This window comes from Melopsittacus undulatus, chromosome 3, assembly GCF_012275295.1.
Source record: "Melopsittacus undulatus isolate bMelUnd1 chromosome 3, bMelUnd1.mat.Z, whole genome shotgun sequence".
Taxonomy (NCBI): Eukaryota; Metazoa; Chordata; class Aves; order Psittaciformes; family Psittaculidae; genus Melopsittacus; species Melopsittacus undulatus.
The window spans coordinates 91,054,869-91,071,879 of NC_047529.1; the positions used below are offsets into that span (position 1 = coordinate 91,054,869).

Here is a 17,011-nt window from a genome sequence, read left to right on the forward strand (position 1 = left end):
AAGCTACCAAAAAATTACTTCTTGCCTAAAACTCATTTTGCATAAATTATTAACAGCAGATGGTTATTTTCAACAGCATAACTCCAGAGGGAAGCAGATCTTCCCTCTTGACAAGTACCCCTAAAAATTTAATCCATTCAACTCAAGCAAATTTACATTTACAAAATTTAATACACTACGGATACCTCCATCATTGATAATAGGAACTTGATGCTATTACCAGCTAGTTAAAGAAAAATAAAGACCATTAATTTTAGAAAGTTTGAGTAAGTACTGACTTCTGACAAGAGAAATTAATTTCAGACCTCACAGTAATTATTCTTTTTATATATTAAGTTTTAAACTTAAAATTTTTCCAGAATTTAAGTAATTACCTTTGCTTTAGACCATATCTTCCAGTCAAGAAGCAGCTTTTCTAATATTTGAACATCTTGGATGACTGCAGTAGAATCTGTGTCAAGCATGAATTGCCCATTTTCATTTATATAGAGAATCTCATCACTGCAGCATCCTTCTAAGAGTGTCTTGAAGAGAGAGGGGAATTTTTTTTTTAATGTCATAAGCACGAAGCAGCAGTTTTTCTTACCCTACTTATAAAAAGAAAATCTTTAAAGAGACAAACTCTTAATAGGAAAGACATACATCAACCTGGTCACCTTTGAGAATTGTTATTGAGCTTAGTAACCCCACTGGAGGCATTCAAGAAGCTTTTTTATTTTGGCGCTACAACAAAGCTTTCTTTGTTATAACACCACTACAATTTAAAAAAAAAAATAAAGTTTTTCAAGTGCACTGAAATATTTTTATTAGTTGCTTTCAAGTTTAAGCTTGCTCAAAACATCCTGCTCTGGCAGCTGCATCCTCCCCATTTCTTCTGAAATCAGGATCTCCCAATACTTCATTTTTATTCCCTTACCTATGAGGAGTTACTAGTTCTCCTACACCAAACTTGCTCCAAATCACTGTTCTGCCTTCGTGAAGACAGTTTCAAATGTAGAATTAAACTCACAGAAGTTTCTAAATTTGTGCTAACACTGGCCAAAATATCAGGTTTAAAGAGCACTCTACCTTCAGCATGCAAAATCCAACAATGCATTTTGGTTTGATCAACACGCGATGAATCATAGAATAGCCATTACAATTGTCCATCTCTTGTATTCTCTGTTGATTGTATTTTGTTAAAGATAGTATAAGTTGCAGTGCTAAAGCTTGAGTGTCTTCACAGCTGCTAATCTCTACAACCTGAAAAGGCAAATTTTGTAGAACAGTTTAAATGATAAACATTTAGAAAAAAGAGCCTTAAAAATACTTTGTTGCAGCCTTAAATCATAACTTCTGGATTAAGTCTGTTTTGGAGACTTTGAGGTTATGTACCTTCATTTTTAGGTTATGTATGTACATTCATGTATTATTACATCTCAAGTGATAATTCCTGCTGTGGTAAATTACTATCTGCTAAGAAAACAGAAGTCCCATTATAAGAATCCTTTTTTAAAAAAAGAATCTGTTCTAAGTAAAATTTAGAGGTTTTGCCATGCTATGAAGTCACAAGGTCATGAAATACACAATCATTTGTAAGAATAAACTCTGTTGTTTGCCCTGCAAAAGTACATTTTCTAAATGTTTAAGAAAAGGTTTACTAAGGTTCCTAAAGGTCTAGACTATCTCTAGATAGATAGATCAGAACATGAAGGTTCTATTTGTCCATGAAGAGCCAAGCAGTTTGATATACGAAGACCACAGACCACTCTTCACTCTTTGCTTCCCACTATTCTTGAATCCCCCAAAAAGAGCAAGCAGTATTTTTACAGAAAATGCGCAAGAAAGAAATCTCACATGAACAAAATTTTAGTTCCCATAGGTTCCCTTCTGTGTACCTGTTAATTCTACTGCACTTAGGTACATGTATATCTGTACTGGCTGGAAGCTGATCTATTGTTTACTTGCTTTTCTGATGCAGTCTACAGCAAGATCTGTAGCACTTCACACACATGTACATAATGCAGTAACATGAGTAAGAATTTTCTCCTAATATTTCAGTACAGATGTTAAAATTACAGCAGGCAGTGGCTTCATAACCAGAAGCCTGAACATGCAAGTGCATCTAATGTGCACTGGTTACTCTCCATACAACTTTCAGAACACTACCATTGCCAGGGGCACACAAAACGAACATGTTTTAGGCCTACATTAGTATTTTGAATTAACTGTAGTACTTGAGAGACTCCTAGCACAAGTATTAGCCTCAGCTACTAGAATTAAGTAGTAACTAAGTGAAGTCTCACAGCCTCCAGATTAAGAAAATACTTAATTTCAGAAAACAGGATAAGGCTTTGAATGTGGCTGAAGAATTATCTTGAAAAGCTCTATTAGATAAAAACAGACCTCTGCACACTATGTAGTTTTATATTTATTCATGCTTGCATTGTGAATATTGTTTGAAGTGCCAAAGATGCACAATGAATTTAAGCACTTCTGAAAAAAATGATCAGTTCTGCAACACTCCTAAACTCTTCTGACATTTAGAAACCTCATCTCTAAATCAGAATGTAACACCACATATTACACACTAGTAATATTATAAAAACCATTACATAATTATAATTAAGTTTCCAAGTTAAAACAACCTGTGTTATGCCACAGGTATTTTCCATTAATTTTCTATAGGAAAAATAGATCACATGCAGATTAAAGCAAGGCAGCTAGAATATGTGATTTGCTATCCAAGATCCAAGAAAGCTTATATTGGAGAACACAGACATGCACCCCCTCCTCCAATCCCCTTACCCTAGCAAAGAGGAAAACAAATGCACCAGTTCCTCCAATCTCATGTAGAATACCCTGAAGAGTTTTATATTCAACAGGCTGAAGTACTTTCAGGTGATGAGAGTCCAATATATTGCTCTGAACTTCTTTTAAACTGAAAGGTCTCTGGGAAGGTACAGTTTTCACTTGGCCTTTTAGTCTAATAACAGGTTCATATATGGTGTACTGACCAGGGCAGCACGTGGTATAAACAACAGCAAGACTCTCCTGAAACAAGAGAAGTTTATAAGCTTTTCAAGAAAGTTTAATGCAAAAAACCCCAAACCACCACCCCCAAAAGCCACACGGAAAAGCCATCAAACAGCAAGTAGCAGCAACTTTGGCAGTTCATTTCTATTTTACCATTAGTGTGCTCTTAAGTTCTATGTGAATGCATGTGCACAGAAATGCAACAGGATTCCTAAATTTTAGCAAATTTTAGCAATAGCTACAGCACTGAAGGTAGAGAAAGGACTAAAAAAATTCCACTAGGGATCCCCTTTTTACTCCTTCAAGAACTACACCTATTTTGCAGAAGAAAACTTCTGACAAATTTTAAAGAAAGTGAGCACACAGAGGTACTGGGCAAATTGTTTTTTCCTTCCTAAAGTGGCAAGTCCAAAATAGAAAGTTATCTATTTTTTATAAAAATTCTTCTGGTTTAAGTCTATCCTTTAATCATCTTTGCCATAAAATGTTTTCAATAGAAGTTCCATTAACAGTAAAGAGACTTAGACCAGAACCAAAGCTGTTGTGTAAAACTCATTGTCACATAAAATGTAAAATGACCATATTTGGAAGGTTATTTAAAACAAAATAATTACATTTAAGGCACTTCCATTCTATACAGAAGTGCAGAGATTAATTCATCAGTTGAGCTTAGCTCTCTCCGGTTACTTGGTGTTCTGTAAGGCAAAATAAGCTTAAAAGGTGCATGAATGATTTGCTAGGTTTTTTACTTATTCCATTCATTCTTTCTTAAGCTATTAAAAAATTAGTACTGCTGTTTACCAGGATCACATCCAGACAGAATGATCCGCTGCCTACAGCTACAGAGCTGCTGTAGAACAAAATCAGAAAAATCCCTCTAGTGGAAACAATTCATACAGCAGCAATTACCAAAGCATGAAGGCAATTCCCCAGATACAGTGGGTTCATTAATATAAATTAGTATTAATTTTATTACAGAAGTTGTATTTTATTCTATATTTACATATCTATATGTATATCTATATCTATAGCATATCTATATTTACATCTGCGTCTGCTATGGCTGTTTCAGTCAGGAAATACAAGAAAAGCTAAGATATGCCAGCCAGAAAATGACTTTCCAGCCAAACTTGATGTAAACTTACTCCCTCAAAACCCTCAGAGAATTGGGATTAAGTCTTTTGCTTTCATTTAAAGCCAGATAAGTCCTCCTCCCTCTTCCCCTCTTAGTTTTAATGTTAAAAGGTTAACTAAGCTGTCCTGGGCTAGCTTTACACTAACGGAGAGAAAGAGCTATGTATTCATCCTAGGGCATCTGAAGGTGCCTTCTTATCTCTTAGATTAAATATGTAATTTTACAGATGCTGGAACATCTAGAAATTGTCACAATTCAACCTAAAGCAAGATGAAATGGCCACCCCATGTGGAGTTCAACTCCCATTGAAATAAGTGGGAAGAACCCTGCAGTGATTTTAATGAGAAGTGGATTTCCTCCTGCCTACTTTGAGAAAGTGAAGCCCTTTGGAAGACAGCAGGAAGCATGTTCTCAGTTACTTAATCAGTTCCGAAAGATTAAGAACCATTTCTAAATAGAAACCTACAATCAAAGGCCCAACATCCACTTCCTTTTTTGCCATGAAGAGCTCCTTAATTTGTTCACATTGTAGAATCTCTTTACTTATATATTTAGAGCAATCAGTTGAAGTTTTGCCGTGTTTGCAAGGCATTACAGATGTGAAGTCTGGCCCACATGTGTATAAATAAAATGCTTCCTCTGGTCCAATCTTTGCACCTAAAATCCAGAAAAGAAGCTGTTAACTCTTTAGGATGCAATAAAGCAAAATTCATACATTGGCTAGTAGACTGCATAAGAGACTTTACAAGGAAGATCACTGGTTGTTTTTTGTAGGCCCTGCTGGCATAAAACAATCAGTGCAGTCTAATGCTCACTATTAGCTACTGTAGATCAGTGACTTTGGACACATTACACACCAGATCTCACTGGGAAAGGCACTGAAGCAAAGTCAGCAAAATGATCTGCATGAACTGAAGACCAACAGCTCTGAATAGTCACACTTTTTAAAATTGAGAAGTCATCTATCCAAACCTCAGTTTTCAAAGTATAGGAAGATTACAAACAGCTAGTAGTTTAGAATTGAAGTGTTCACACCTGGGAGAGACTGAGAGCTTTAAGACAAAAAAGCAGAGCAGGTACCACTATTTCTCTAACCCCTACCTCAAGGTATTATTTAAAGAAATAGAAGTAACTGCAATTGCCAATGACAGCACTAAGAAGCATGAGAACAGCGGCAGAAGTACACACTATAAAGTAGGCAACACAAAATTTGCCAACTGCCTCCCTGATATATTATGCTGGCAAAAGCTGTATTGTTGCTTTTATTGTAGAAGCTTGGCATATTAAAAAAAAAATCAAATGAAGCCTTTGTTCTTGGAGGGGGAAGAGGGAATGAAGACTTACTCAAGTAAAAAGCATACAAAAGTACCATTAAATAGAAGTAGATTTCCAAGATCCCATCTACCCGACAATCGAAGCAAATCTTCTTGCGACGATGTAGAGTGGCCAATCATACAAAATGTTTTATTACTGTCAGCTGATAAACTTGATTTTCTTGGTAGTGCATAATCTAAATTAATCTCACATTTCCTAAAAATACATATAAAGAAACAAGATTAAATATTAAGAACTGATCAAAATTTATGAAGTATCCAGCTTAAGCTTAAAGGTTTTTATTTAGTAGCTGAGAAGCCATGTTGTTAACGATACATTACTAAAGCCATCTTCAGCATCAAGGCACCTTAAAACTTAGTTGCATAGTGATGCATGTACTGAAATACTGCACAGAACAGAGTCCCAGCTAGGGTTGCCATATACACAGGATTTCCTAGTTCTGAAATTCTTTCCTCCTTCCCTTTGACCTCAAAGAAGAAACTGTTTACAGCACTATACACACTTCTAAAATAAGACAAATTTTCAAGAGCTTACACTATTCCAAATAAGTCAAAAGCCTTTGAGTATGCTAATGCACATCATGAACACTGTGGTTCACATATGCTGAAAAGTATCATGTTGAGGATTAGGTGGCTGTTCCAAACATCCTCAATCAGGGAATGCTGTCAGAGCTGATGTGCTGTAGAGCCATAGGCAATAAGTCTGATGCTTTTAGAAAGCATCCAATTAACCCTATGCACATTTACATAACAGACCAATTGGACTGTAAAGGTCATCTGGAGCTTTCTGGAAGAGCCTAACTATTAGCAAACTGGCAAGTAATTCTATCCAGATGGGCCTCATTAACTGCACATGTGCAGAACACTGTAGAACTTTTAGTTTCCTCTATACTTTCATTTATGGACTTCACTGCATATAAGCATGCACAGACCGAACAATGAGAGGGAGGAAATCAAGATGCTGAAAAACTAACTCTACACAGTTTCAAGAATAAAGCAAAACCAAGTATCATACTTTACAATTCCAGGTTTACCTGCAGAAAGAAAAACTCAGCAACATTTTTTCCGAGATAGGCTTTGGAAATGTCTTTATGATGTTGCTTGTTTACTGATCAAATTCTAGGAGTAGTAAAGAAATTTTGTGCTACATCTAATTGCTCTACAACCTAGCATTTTGGCCACCTGCTTCATATTCAGGACACAGAGGAAGCCTTCATAGTCTGGACTTCGGGAAGAAAGGATGAAAACTGTAATATTAAATAAATTCTTTTTTCTCCAACCAATTAATACTTAATGCAGGCATAGGACCACTCAACCTAGCATCAGGTACCACATTTAGCAGTGTGGACCTGAAGTTTCCAGTGGAAGAAGCAGTACTTGGCACTGCCAGTTCAGATCTCGTCTGAAATATTTTTTGACACTTCTCCCGTCTCTCTCAAAACAGCCACCTACCATCTCCCTATCTCTTTTAATTTCTACTCAGAATAACATTGCCAGTACAGGAACTATACCTCCTTAGTTCAAATTCTTAATTTAACTGGAGACATTATGCCTACTACTAACTTCATGCCATTGTTTTTTGGATCTTAATTAAGATTCTGTGGTACTTGCCTCTTTCACTTCCTCATGATGAGCCAAAACACTGATGTCTGCAGAGATTCATGGTGTGAACTCAAGATTCTCCAGGCAATCAAGACAATTCTGGATATTTCTAGGGACTTCCTAACAGTGTAAGACATCTCTCTCCCACCCCCAGACTACTCAACCGTGACTTCAGTTTGCACCAAAATAGAGCAGATGTTTGGCTACCAGGGAACATCTCAAAGATGACAAATATCTAGATACAACTAATGTATACTTTACCTCTGACCAGAAATCCACAGCAACAGCTTTCCATGGATATTTTTCTTGCCTTCTGGCTGCTGCAGATATGTTATTGCCAAATGCTGCCACCTGCCCGCAAGGAAGATGTTCTCTGGAGATTCAGCCTGCGCCAGCAGACCAGCTTTCATCTCATCATTTGGATCCATGCACATACTATCAAAACAACAAAAAAGGAAAAACAGTGTATTTGTTTTCAAATCTACAGCTTAAACCCCAAATCTGCAATTTTTTGGCCTCAGTTACTTGAGATTGCATACCTTAGCTTTCACAGATGTTTTTTACCATAATGCTATATTTAGAGTGGTCAGCATAAATAGGGTAGTCCTCACAATGTGGTTTCAAATTGAACTTGTCTGCATAGTTCTGCTTGCACTTAAGATATCTCTATTTTACAGAGAAAATAAATTCAGTTTATTGGAAAAAATGCAGGTGCTTTGCACACTGCAAAATGAAGTGCTCCAAATTTGCAGCTTTAGACTGATTTTAAGGGTATATTACCTATAAGAACTAAATTAGGGCTAAATGTGCTCAGAAGATTAAACCCAAGATTGTTAAAGTATTAAGTAACAGCAATTTCCACATGCACAACTGAGGTGTGAAAACCTACGGCTACAAAACCTTTCTGCTTATATTCAGACATTTATTGTGCCATTTCATTTATATGTGAATTGCTACCTTGCATTGCATTGTTTATGACTGATCTTGCATCTTACTTGGGTCAATTATATGATTACATCAAACATGCAAGAGCAGAGACTAATACTTTAAGTAAATAAACCTGTAGATCTGCATGCAATAAACTTACGTGACATTGCCATCACTGTGCAAGAAGTCTCTACCATAGAAATTAGTTCTCTATGCTCCACCAGTATTTTCTGTAACAAGCTGCTACTGGAAGTAACAATACATATTTTCACAAGACTTTCTGGATTAATACACCATACCGAAATATGAATGCTCCAGTATTCAAGTCTGCCCAGACTTGTATCATTAATGCTTTGGAACCCAGTGAGATTATATGAATACAGCCATCTTCAACAAGTTTATCTCCAAGGCTCAAGTATTCCATTCCTATAGACTTCGTGTCTTCTAGAAATAGAAATACGTTTATACACAATTACAATACAATACAACAATACTTGTCCTACCAGCTATCAAGTGTGAAAAGAAGTAGTTCATGTACTGCAGAGCATTGTTTCTTGTTCAGTTGGATTTGGAGGGGGGGGGTTGTTTTTTGTGGGTTTGTTTTGTTGTTTGTTTTCTTTGTGAGGCTTTTTGTTTAAGGTTTGGGGTTTTTTTCCTTTTGTTTTGCTGGGTTTTTTTAGGTAAATATCATGCATTATTCTCTTCAGAAATCTAGGTCTTTTAGAAACCAAAACAGAAGAGCTTGATACTAACTCAGCACTTAACATGTTTTTGTAATCATGTAAATCCGCTAAACATGAATACATTCCAATTCAATGATGCTTTAGACATACCATACCATATTATGTTCCTATATTGAACTGGCAGTCTCAGTGTGCACCAAGAAATCTTTAGATTTTTCTTCACAAATCACACTACCCTTTAAGTCTGGTCTAACATTCAGTGTTTTCATTTTACCAAGCAAAAGCACAGTTCTAACAAAAGCAGCTCTCGTGAATTCCAAGATTCAGAGTTAGGTTTTCCTTTCTTTTGTTCAAATACGGGGGAGTATAGCCTAGGTTATCCCAAGTGTTGGGAGGCATTTTAAACAACTTAAGTATTTTTCCCTCCTACAAATTACAATCCAAAAGATTCTGCTCAGAAGAGTTGGAGAGCAGGTGAGTCTCTACAAAAGTATAGACAGAGAAATGCTGTACAACTATTAGTATTTAAAACGGCACACACACAAGGCAAGTAAGAGGATTTATACTAAGTCAGCCTCAGGCTCTAACTTAATGGATTCAGAGCACCTTTTAGCTGAGTTCCAATATTTAAATCTTAACTAACAAAGTTTTACTACCTTGCTATTTAAGAACAAAAAAGCCACTTTCTTCATCAGCAGGAGACCAAATGAACTTGAGAACAGTCTTTTCCCATGAACTTTCAGCTGCAGCATTTAATACTTTCATCATCATAACATGAAATAGCATAAAGACATTTTACTGAAGCTACAGGTTCAATAAGAACAATAAATCTCTAAGAAAGAAGAATTAATCTAATTTAAGGGTTTAAGGCTGGAAATGTTTTATCTTTAAGAATATGAACATTATTCAGAGAAAAAAATTAGAAAGCCTACCACACCTGTCTAATATCCATAATAAGAAAAAAAACTAATTCAACCTTTTGCATACGGCATATTGATTAGCAATACTTGTAACCAGAATCCTCCAGCACTACTTGAATAGAAGCAAGAAGTACTATATCCTCACCTGTGCTGTCAAAGCTGTTCTCTCTTACAGCTACCAGCCTGCTTCTTCTCTTCATTTTTTTCCCCTTTTCTGTTGAGTTTTCTGTTTCATGAGCACACTCCAGACGAAACCACAGTGAAGCACTGAAGCCTTCAGACATGTGTGGCCAACAGTTTTGCCCAACTAAAGGCAAGTGAATTGGGGCTACATGCCAAGAAGAAAGCAGCTGATGACTCAAATTTTCGCCATCTGCCTCTCTTTTACTCTGTGAAAATTTTGCTCTTTTGAATACTCCAGGAGTTTTGCTGGTGGAATTGCTAGCAGATTTTTGTGAAGAACTACTACTCAAATTAGCGCCATGTAGCAAAGGGAAGGCAAGGTATTGTAATGGATTCATATGGATATTGGTTTCTATAATCTTTAACACACCCTTGAGTAGTATCTCCTGGAAGAAATAAACCAAACAAATTAGAAAAAAAAACCCAAAACATTTACAACAAACAGAACATGTCATCTAACTAAACAGAACACTCAAATGGATTTATGTTTTCCAGAGTGGATGTACATATCCAAACTGACATACATTTACAAAGCATCGAGTAATAACTTCAACTGACTACAGCCCAACTATCTGGGGGATTTAGTCATATGCATGTTCAAGTTACCACGCTCAGAAATCAGCTGAACCACAGCAGGTGCTCATTGCACAATCTCATATTTACATGCTAACAGCTTAGCTTATACCTTAACAAAAGACCACACTTTTTACCCAGTGTTTGAGGCTGGTTGAGAATGCACACAGGCCATCACTTTGTTATTGTATAATCGGTAATAAAACTAGCTAAGCCCTTAAGTCAAGAAGTTTCTCTAGTTACTTAGCCAATTATTGCAAGGTACTTTTGAAAACTTGACCTGTGTCTCCTTGCTTGCTACTATTTCAGACACCACAGTATTTCTTTTTATTCCTTCCACCTTTTTTTTCCCCTCCCTACAGGCTGCCACACAAACAACACTTTGTATTTCAGCAGTATAACCCACACAAGCAGTAGTTTCCAGTGTTACACAAACCAAATTAAGACACTGTTGAAAGTAATTCTTGCAGCTAAAGCATTCCTGAAATACCAAAATGCTTTACAACTTCAAAGAAATTACTTAAAATTTCACAGTATAACAGTGCCACAATGCCAGTCTCTTCAACAGGAATCTTATTTTCTTGTGAAGGGAGCTCCCAGGACTTCAGAACTGTCTCTTCTATTTCCTTTTCATGTTTGTAGGATGAATTATTTCAACTACATTTTATTTGCTCTGATCTGTCAGAACGTTGCTGTTAGTCTCCTTATTTCCTAAGAGATTTTTTTTGCTCCATTTTTCTCATTAAGCCTCCCAATTTTGCTACATGTTACTTCATACTTACTGTACAAGGTGTCTTCTCCAAAAATATCCTTAGAAGAAGAGTTAGCTCTTCCGAACATGTCTGTGAACTCATCAAGGAAACTAATAGGTCTACCAGCACCATCTGACATGCTAAAAATAAGGAGACAAAATAATATTACTGAAAACAATTTTTTAGGCTTTAAAAAGTCCTATTCCATGCTATTATGAGTATGAATTTGGGTATTTTGTGAAAACATTTGAAATTCAGGAAGCAGTGATAATGAGATGAATTCCAGAGATCCAACAGTGCTTCCTGCACTATCATTTAAAATTTCATTGAATGAATCTAGATGGCTACATCAAGTCTGGCTCCTAGGTTTGCAAAGAAGAGTCTGAAAGTCTAGGAGCGTAGCATCCCATTGCAAAGGCTCTCTACAAAGCCAGAGATCAAAGTCCTAGGGTGGGTTTACATGATCTCACACTGTGGAGCAACCTCATTATGTGTCAGGCTACTTTAGGGCAAGCATTTAATTTCTTTCCACATTCTTGGCTTAGTTAGCTGTTTTCCAATTAGAAATAAAACTCAAGGCATCACCAAAACCTGTGTTACAAAGAAATTTGAAATAAAAACTTAGCTTTTGTTGGAGTCAGATACAATCAATAAAATAACAAACTGCCCAGAAAAATAGCAGTTAACACTTTCACCCTGGGGTTTCTTATATTAACTATAATTTTCAGATCTGCAGGCGGGTGTTCAAACAACAGATTTCAACTAGCTCAGAAATAACCTGGTATTTACTCATAAGTGAAATGCTAGTTACAAGTTAAAAGAAGCAGCTGCATAAGTTCACACATGCCAATGGATTTGCTTTGTTAACTTCACATTTGCACTATGAACTAAAGATTTGTGCATATCTTCAGTTATAGAAGATGATATTTAATTACTTAGACCTTGAACTTACCATGAAAACTAGATTCTGTTTGTGTCAGTATGTTCAGAAATCCTCCCAAAAGATGTTTAACAGCTCCCTGTTAAAAAATTACAGGGAAAATTGATACCCAAAGAACATACACCAGCCCAAAGAATAAAAAAACAGTTTCTTTCAGTCAATTCTTGTCTTATTGAGCTTGATTTAATTAACACACCAGTTACTCTAAATTACAGAAATATTTTTCATATTTGCTAATGAACAGTCATTTACATTCTGTACAGTTCAGTTTCAGAAGGTACACTTTGAAATCCAAGTTATTCTGGAAAGAAGCATTTAAGCCATTATCAATCCAGCAACTGAGATCTCATCTAGTTGGAGATGTCCCTGCTCATTGCAGGGGGTTTGGGCAAGATGACTTTTAAAGGTCTCCTCCAACCCAAACTACTCTATGATTGACTCTATGATCTTCCTTGTCTACTCCACCATAACAGAATTAGGGGATTTAACAGGTTGTAACAAAACACAGCACATTGGTATATAGTGATACCATACTGAAAGCAAATTCAGCCTTTCCCCAACCTTTTTATGCAAGATAGCTTTAAAGAGTAATTACAAGAAATTACTTGTACATTATTTATACACATTACATTGTGTAGTTAGGAGCATCCTTCACAAGTGTGTCATAGATAGAGGTAATCTGAAAAATCACTGAAGATAATTAAGATCTCTAAACTGGTAAATTTGATGGACTGCTCTTTCTAAATAATATTGAAAAACAATGAAAATGAGTTTATATTGAATTAAGTAATTTTACATGTAGAAGTTCAGAAAAAAAAGAAACATATGTGCTAGTGATTTAAAGTTAACAATTCACATGTAGAATTGGAGTGCTAAAATGTCTTCCTTTCCTGCTTCTAATTTAAGCTGTGAAGCACTTTGTTTTAGTCATATGGTTACATAAACAAGCACTTAAAGCTTAAATTACTTAACTATATTTTCTTCTTTTCCAAGAGGCATACCTAATTTAGTTAATACAAAGCAAAACAAGGTAACCATCAGAAATTTTAAAGGATGATGAGGACATCAACATATGCAAAACTGATTTCCAACATAAGAATAAAAGCATGAAATATTTGCAGTACATCAGTGAAAGTTTCTAAAAGCACATGTCAAATACATACAAATATAGGATGTTTACACATACATATACAGGAACATAGTTGCTTTCGTGTTTTACTTTGGGGGTTCTTTTGGTTATTTTTCATTTTTTTCAATGGCTTGTCATTAAAACTCTATAGCTCTAGTGATTGAAGAAGCTTGATAAGACAAGGCAACTATAAAAGTCAAGTTTTGCAGGTCAAATATTTCTGAGACCACTCTATTAGATATACTAGTGCTTCAGAATTGAAGGAAATAAGATATACAACTGCTAAGCTATGTGTTAAACACATTTTACCTGTTCTATAAGTAGAGTGGCATTTCTTTCCTTCTGAGTGATGATTTTCAGGCAGCTTTGGAATACATGAGCAAGCACATCTAAACTTGCGTTACCAGCTGAAAGCAAGTTTAATTCTAACATGCAGATTTCGGGATATATTAATTCTCCTTGATTGATGTTTTCAGCTAGGTCATCAAAATAACCTGAAGGACCAGTACACTCTGGTTCTGCCTTTGTGTCTGCTCCTGAAAGAAAACACTTGTTATACTGAAACTTAGTCAGCTGAATACAATTTGCATGATTTAAGCGGAACATCCAAGAACATTTTCTCCAGCCTTCTCATAGATACAAACCAAAACCAGTCACTAGCTTAAGCAGTTTTCAGAAGTCAGTGTAATCTAATCTTTTATTCTGCTTCAAGTTTTCCTATTATACAGAAGAGCAGGGATACAGTCTCTCCCATTACATGCTCTTAAACTATGTGCCTTCATTTCTTCAGAAGTGGACACATAGTAATGATGAAATATGCAATTCATGAAGCATGACAGTAAAATCATTGTAATAGAGCCTCAAGCTTCTAAAGCCTGCCAAGAAAGGAGATAAATTTAAATGACTTCTGTTAAAAGGTCGAGGGAAGAAGCTGTTAGTTATTTAACACAGAAAATGCTTATGACAGCACATGACAGAATATCTGCATGAGTCAAAAAAACTCAACAGTTAAGCCTTAAAACTTGGAGGGACTTCAAAACATGTTACTTAATTATTTGGCACAGACATAGGTTTCATGCAAATGGCAATAGTACAGGTTTAATTTTTAATTCAGAAGTGCTTTTAAAATTCTGTGTATCTGTTGGCAGGGCCTAGTCACACAGGTAAACAGCAACACTTGAAGGCAGTTCTATTAAAGGCTGCTACTGCTCACGCTGACCTCGTACAATAACAGAAGCACCCAGGTGTCCAGCTGAAAGGAAAAAAATTAAAGCAAATTCATGTTCAAAATTAATTACAAACAGAATACATAGAGATGTGCACATCAGTTGTTGAACGAATATAAAGAGATACATTCCATCACAAGAGGGCTGTCACAAGCCAAATGAAGCCGTGGGACTGGGAAAAGCCAGCACAGAGTCACCAGGGGCAAACCGTGCTTGACAAACCTGATCGCCTTCTATAACAAGTAACCTGCTCAGTTGATGAGGGGCAAGCACTGGACATGGTGTACCTGGATTTCTCCAAGGCTTTTGATAGTTTCCCACAGCCTCCTCCTATAGAAACTGATGCATTGTGGTCTAGACAAGTAGCCTGTGTGGTGGGTGTGGAACTGGATGCACCCAGAGGGTGGTGGTGAATGGCTCCTTTTCATACTGGAGACCTGTCAATAATGGGGTCCCCCAGGGATCGATACTGGGACCAATGCTGTTGTCCTGGTGGACAGCAAGCACAGTATGAGTGAGCAGTGTGCAGCTGCAGCAAGGAAAGCCAAGGGGATACTGGGGTGCATCAGCAAGGGCATCCCTAGCAGAGATAAAGACATCATTATCCCATGCACTCTACTCAGCACTTGTCAAGCCACACCTGGAATACTGTGTTCAGTTTTACTTCCCACTACCCAAAGGCAATGTAGAGAGGCTGGATAACGTCCAGGTAAGGGCCACAAAGATGACCAGAGGATTAGGAAGCCTGGCATGTAAATTAAAACTAAGAGACGTGGTTTTCTTCAGCCTTAGCACCATGTTCCAGTATTTAGAGTGGCTACAAAGAAGATTGAGGCTTCCTTTTTACAAGGGGTCACATAGAAGAGACAAGGGGCAAGGGTCACAAGTTATTTCTGGGGAAATTCTGACCGGCCAGAGTAAATTTTTCACAATGCAAATAATCAGCCACTGGAATAACCTCTCCAGGGAAGCACTGGATTCCCCAACATTTGATATTAAAGATTTAACAGGACAGGGTGTTGGGTCACCTTGTCTAGACCATGCTTTTACCAAGAAAGGTTAGACCAGATGATCCTTAAGATCCCTTCCAATCCAGTTTTCTACATCACTGACTAATCTATTGTTCACTAGTTTGTCTCCAAATCAATTCTCAGATTTTTTTTGTTTAATACTGTAACAAACTAATGATGAGAATCTCTGGAGAAACCTAGATAACTGCTTCCAGAGCACAAAAGTATGTTTGGGTAACATGCCCTTAGAGTAAGAGTTGCACATACCAAGACAACCAAGACAAAACAGTTCCATAAAATTCAGTAAGAATATTCACCACCTCTTCACGTACAACTGTATTTTACTAGAGGTAAAATAAACTATTTCTGTAAAAGATTTCTGAGGCTCAACCTAATTCTCTGTGTCTCAAAAGCCAAGAAAGTTTTGATATGTCATAAAGACTACTTTGTATATTCAGAAAGTTGCCATTTACCTTCATTCCTGGTTTCGCTGTCATCAGGGTTACTTTCGCTGTCTGCTTCATATCCTTCCTCTTCAGCAAAATGTTTCAGACTACAGCATTGTGATTCTTCAGTTTCTTCAGAAATATCTCCAGGTTGTGGCACAGGCTCTTTTTCAGTGTAATGGCTCTGTATAACACATCGAGCAGATTTACCATCTTTGGTCAGAAAAACAAGTAATTTAGAACCTTCCAGATGCTTATTTTCTCCAAATACATTGGCAAAAGAAACAAATTAATCATATATTTCCAAGGAACTCGAGATACTTTTTTAGAATACTTCATTCTTACACAAAAAGATGGATTCTGCAGGGATGGACTTTTCCTTCTTAACTATCTGACCAAAGCTTTCGTAAGCAGATGGCCAATGCATTAAGAATAATTGTTTCCAACATCACTATCACCATAAACATACATCTTGGCGTTCACTCTAGGGTGAGGATAGGTCTGCAGCACTAAGGTCAGTCAAAATCTGTCTGAATCTCTCCCTTTGAAAGTTTACCACACTGTCATTGGATGAAAGAGTGACGAGAACATGAGGTTTTGGGTACGTCCATAGAGTGTAACACAGCTTGCTCCTTTTTGGGGCATGACTTATTTCTAAGCAGCAAATGTGAGGACCAGCATTCAACTTATATGCTTGTACGGAGAATCGGAGAATTAATCTTCCACTTCCACAGTAACTGGATTTAAAAATGTCCTCTTGATTTTAAAGAGACCCAAGCATCAGCCAGACTGAGCAAACCCTGCAATGCTTACAATTCCATCCAGGTGTTTCATACCTTTTCAACTTTTTCTTCAGAATGATCCAGATCAGCAGAAAAAGCACCCAACGCAACACGAAGCAGTGAATCAAACAAAGGCTTTGCCAAGTCAGTTTCTATCACTTTTGATAGAGCAAGTTGCTCTCTTATTTGAAGTAAGATATCATCCACACAGGTATTCTGCATTTTAGGGGAGACAAACATTTTTATTCATGTTATTCCAGTTTGGCTAACATAAACTGTCTAGTATTTTCTTTTAAAAGCTTCCTCTTCCACCTACACTAATCTGAGTTCTTAGCTAAACCCATTAGACTTCAT

The 17,011-nt window shown here is 36.7% G+C and overlaps 1 protein-coding gene across 1 annotated transcript in view; it reads right to left on the reverse strand.

Annotated features, from left to right (window-relative positions):
* The window catches only part of LYST (lysosomal trafficking regulator), an 80,796-nt gene that overhangs the window by 37,050 nt on the left and 26,735 nt on the right, over positions 1-17,011 (reverse strand). The window contains exons 7-19 of the mRNA XM_005145994.3: positions 16,712-16,873; positions 15,903-16,059; positions 13,503-13,729; positions 12,077-12,143; positions 11,155-11,264; positions 9,762-10,185; positions 8,313-8,457; positions 7,348-7,521; positions 5,520-5,680; positions 4,617-4,807; positions 2,788-3,033; positions 1,069-1,242; positions 375-524 (exon numbers count right to left, since the gene is read on the reverse strand). Coding sequence (XP_005146051.2) covers positions 375-524; positions 1,069-1,242; positions 2,788-3,033; positions 4,617-4,807; positions 5,520-5,680; positions 7,348-7,521; positions 8,313-8,457; positions 9,762-10,185; positions 11,155-11,264; positions 12,077-12,143; positions 13,503-13,729; positions 15,903-16,059; positions 16,712-16,873 — 2,388 coding nt within the window. The remainder of the gene's footprint in view (positions 1-374; positions 525-1,068; positions 1,243-2,787; positions 3,034-4,616; positions 4,808-5,519; positions 5,681-7,347; positions 7,522-8,312; positions 8,458-9,761; positions 10,186-11,154; positions 11,265-12,076; positions 12,144-13,502; positions 13,730-15,902; positions 16,060-16,711; positions 16,874-17,011) is intronic.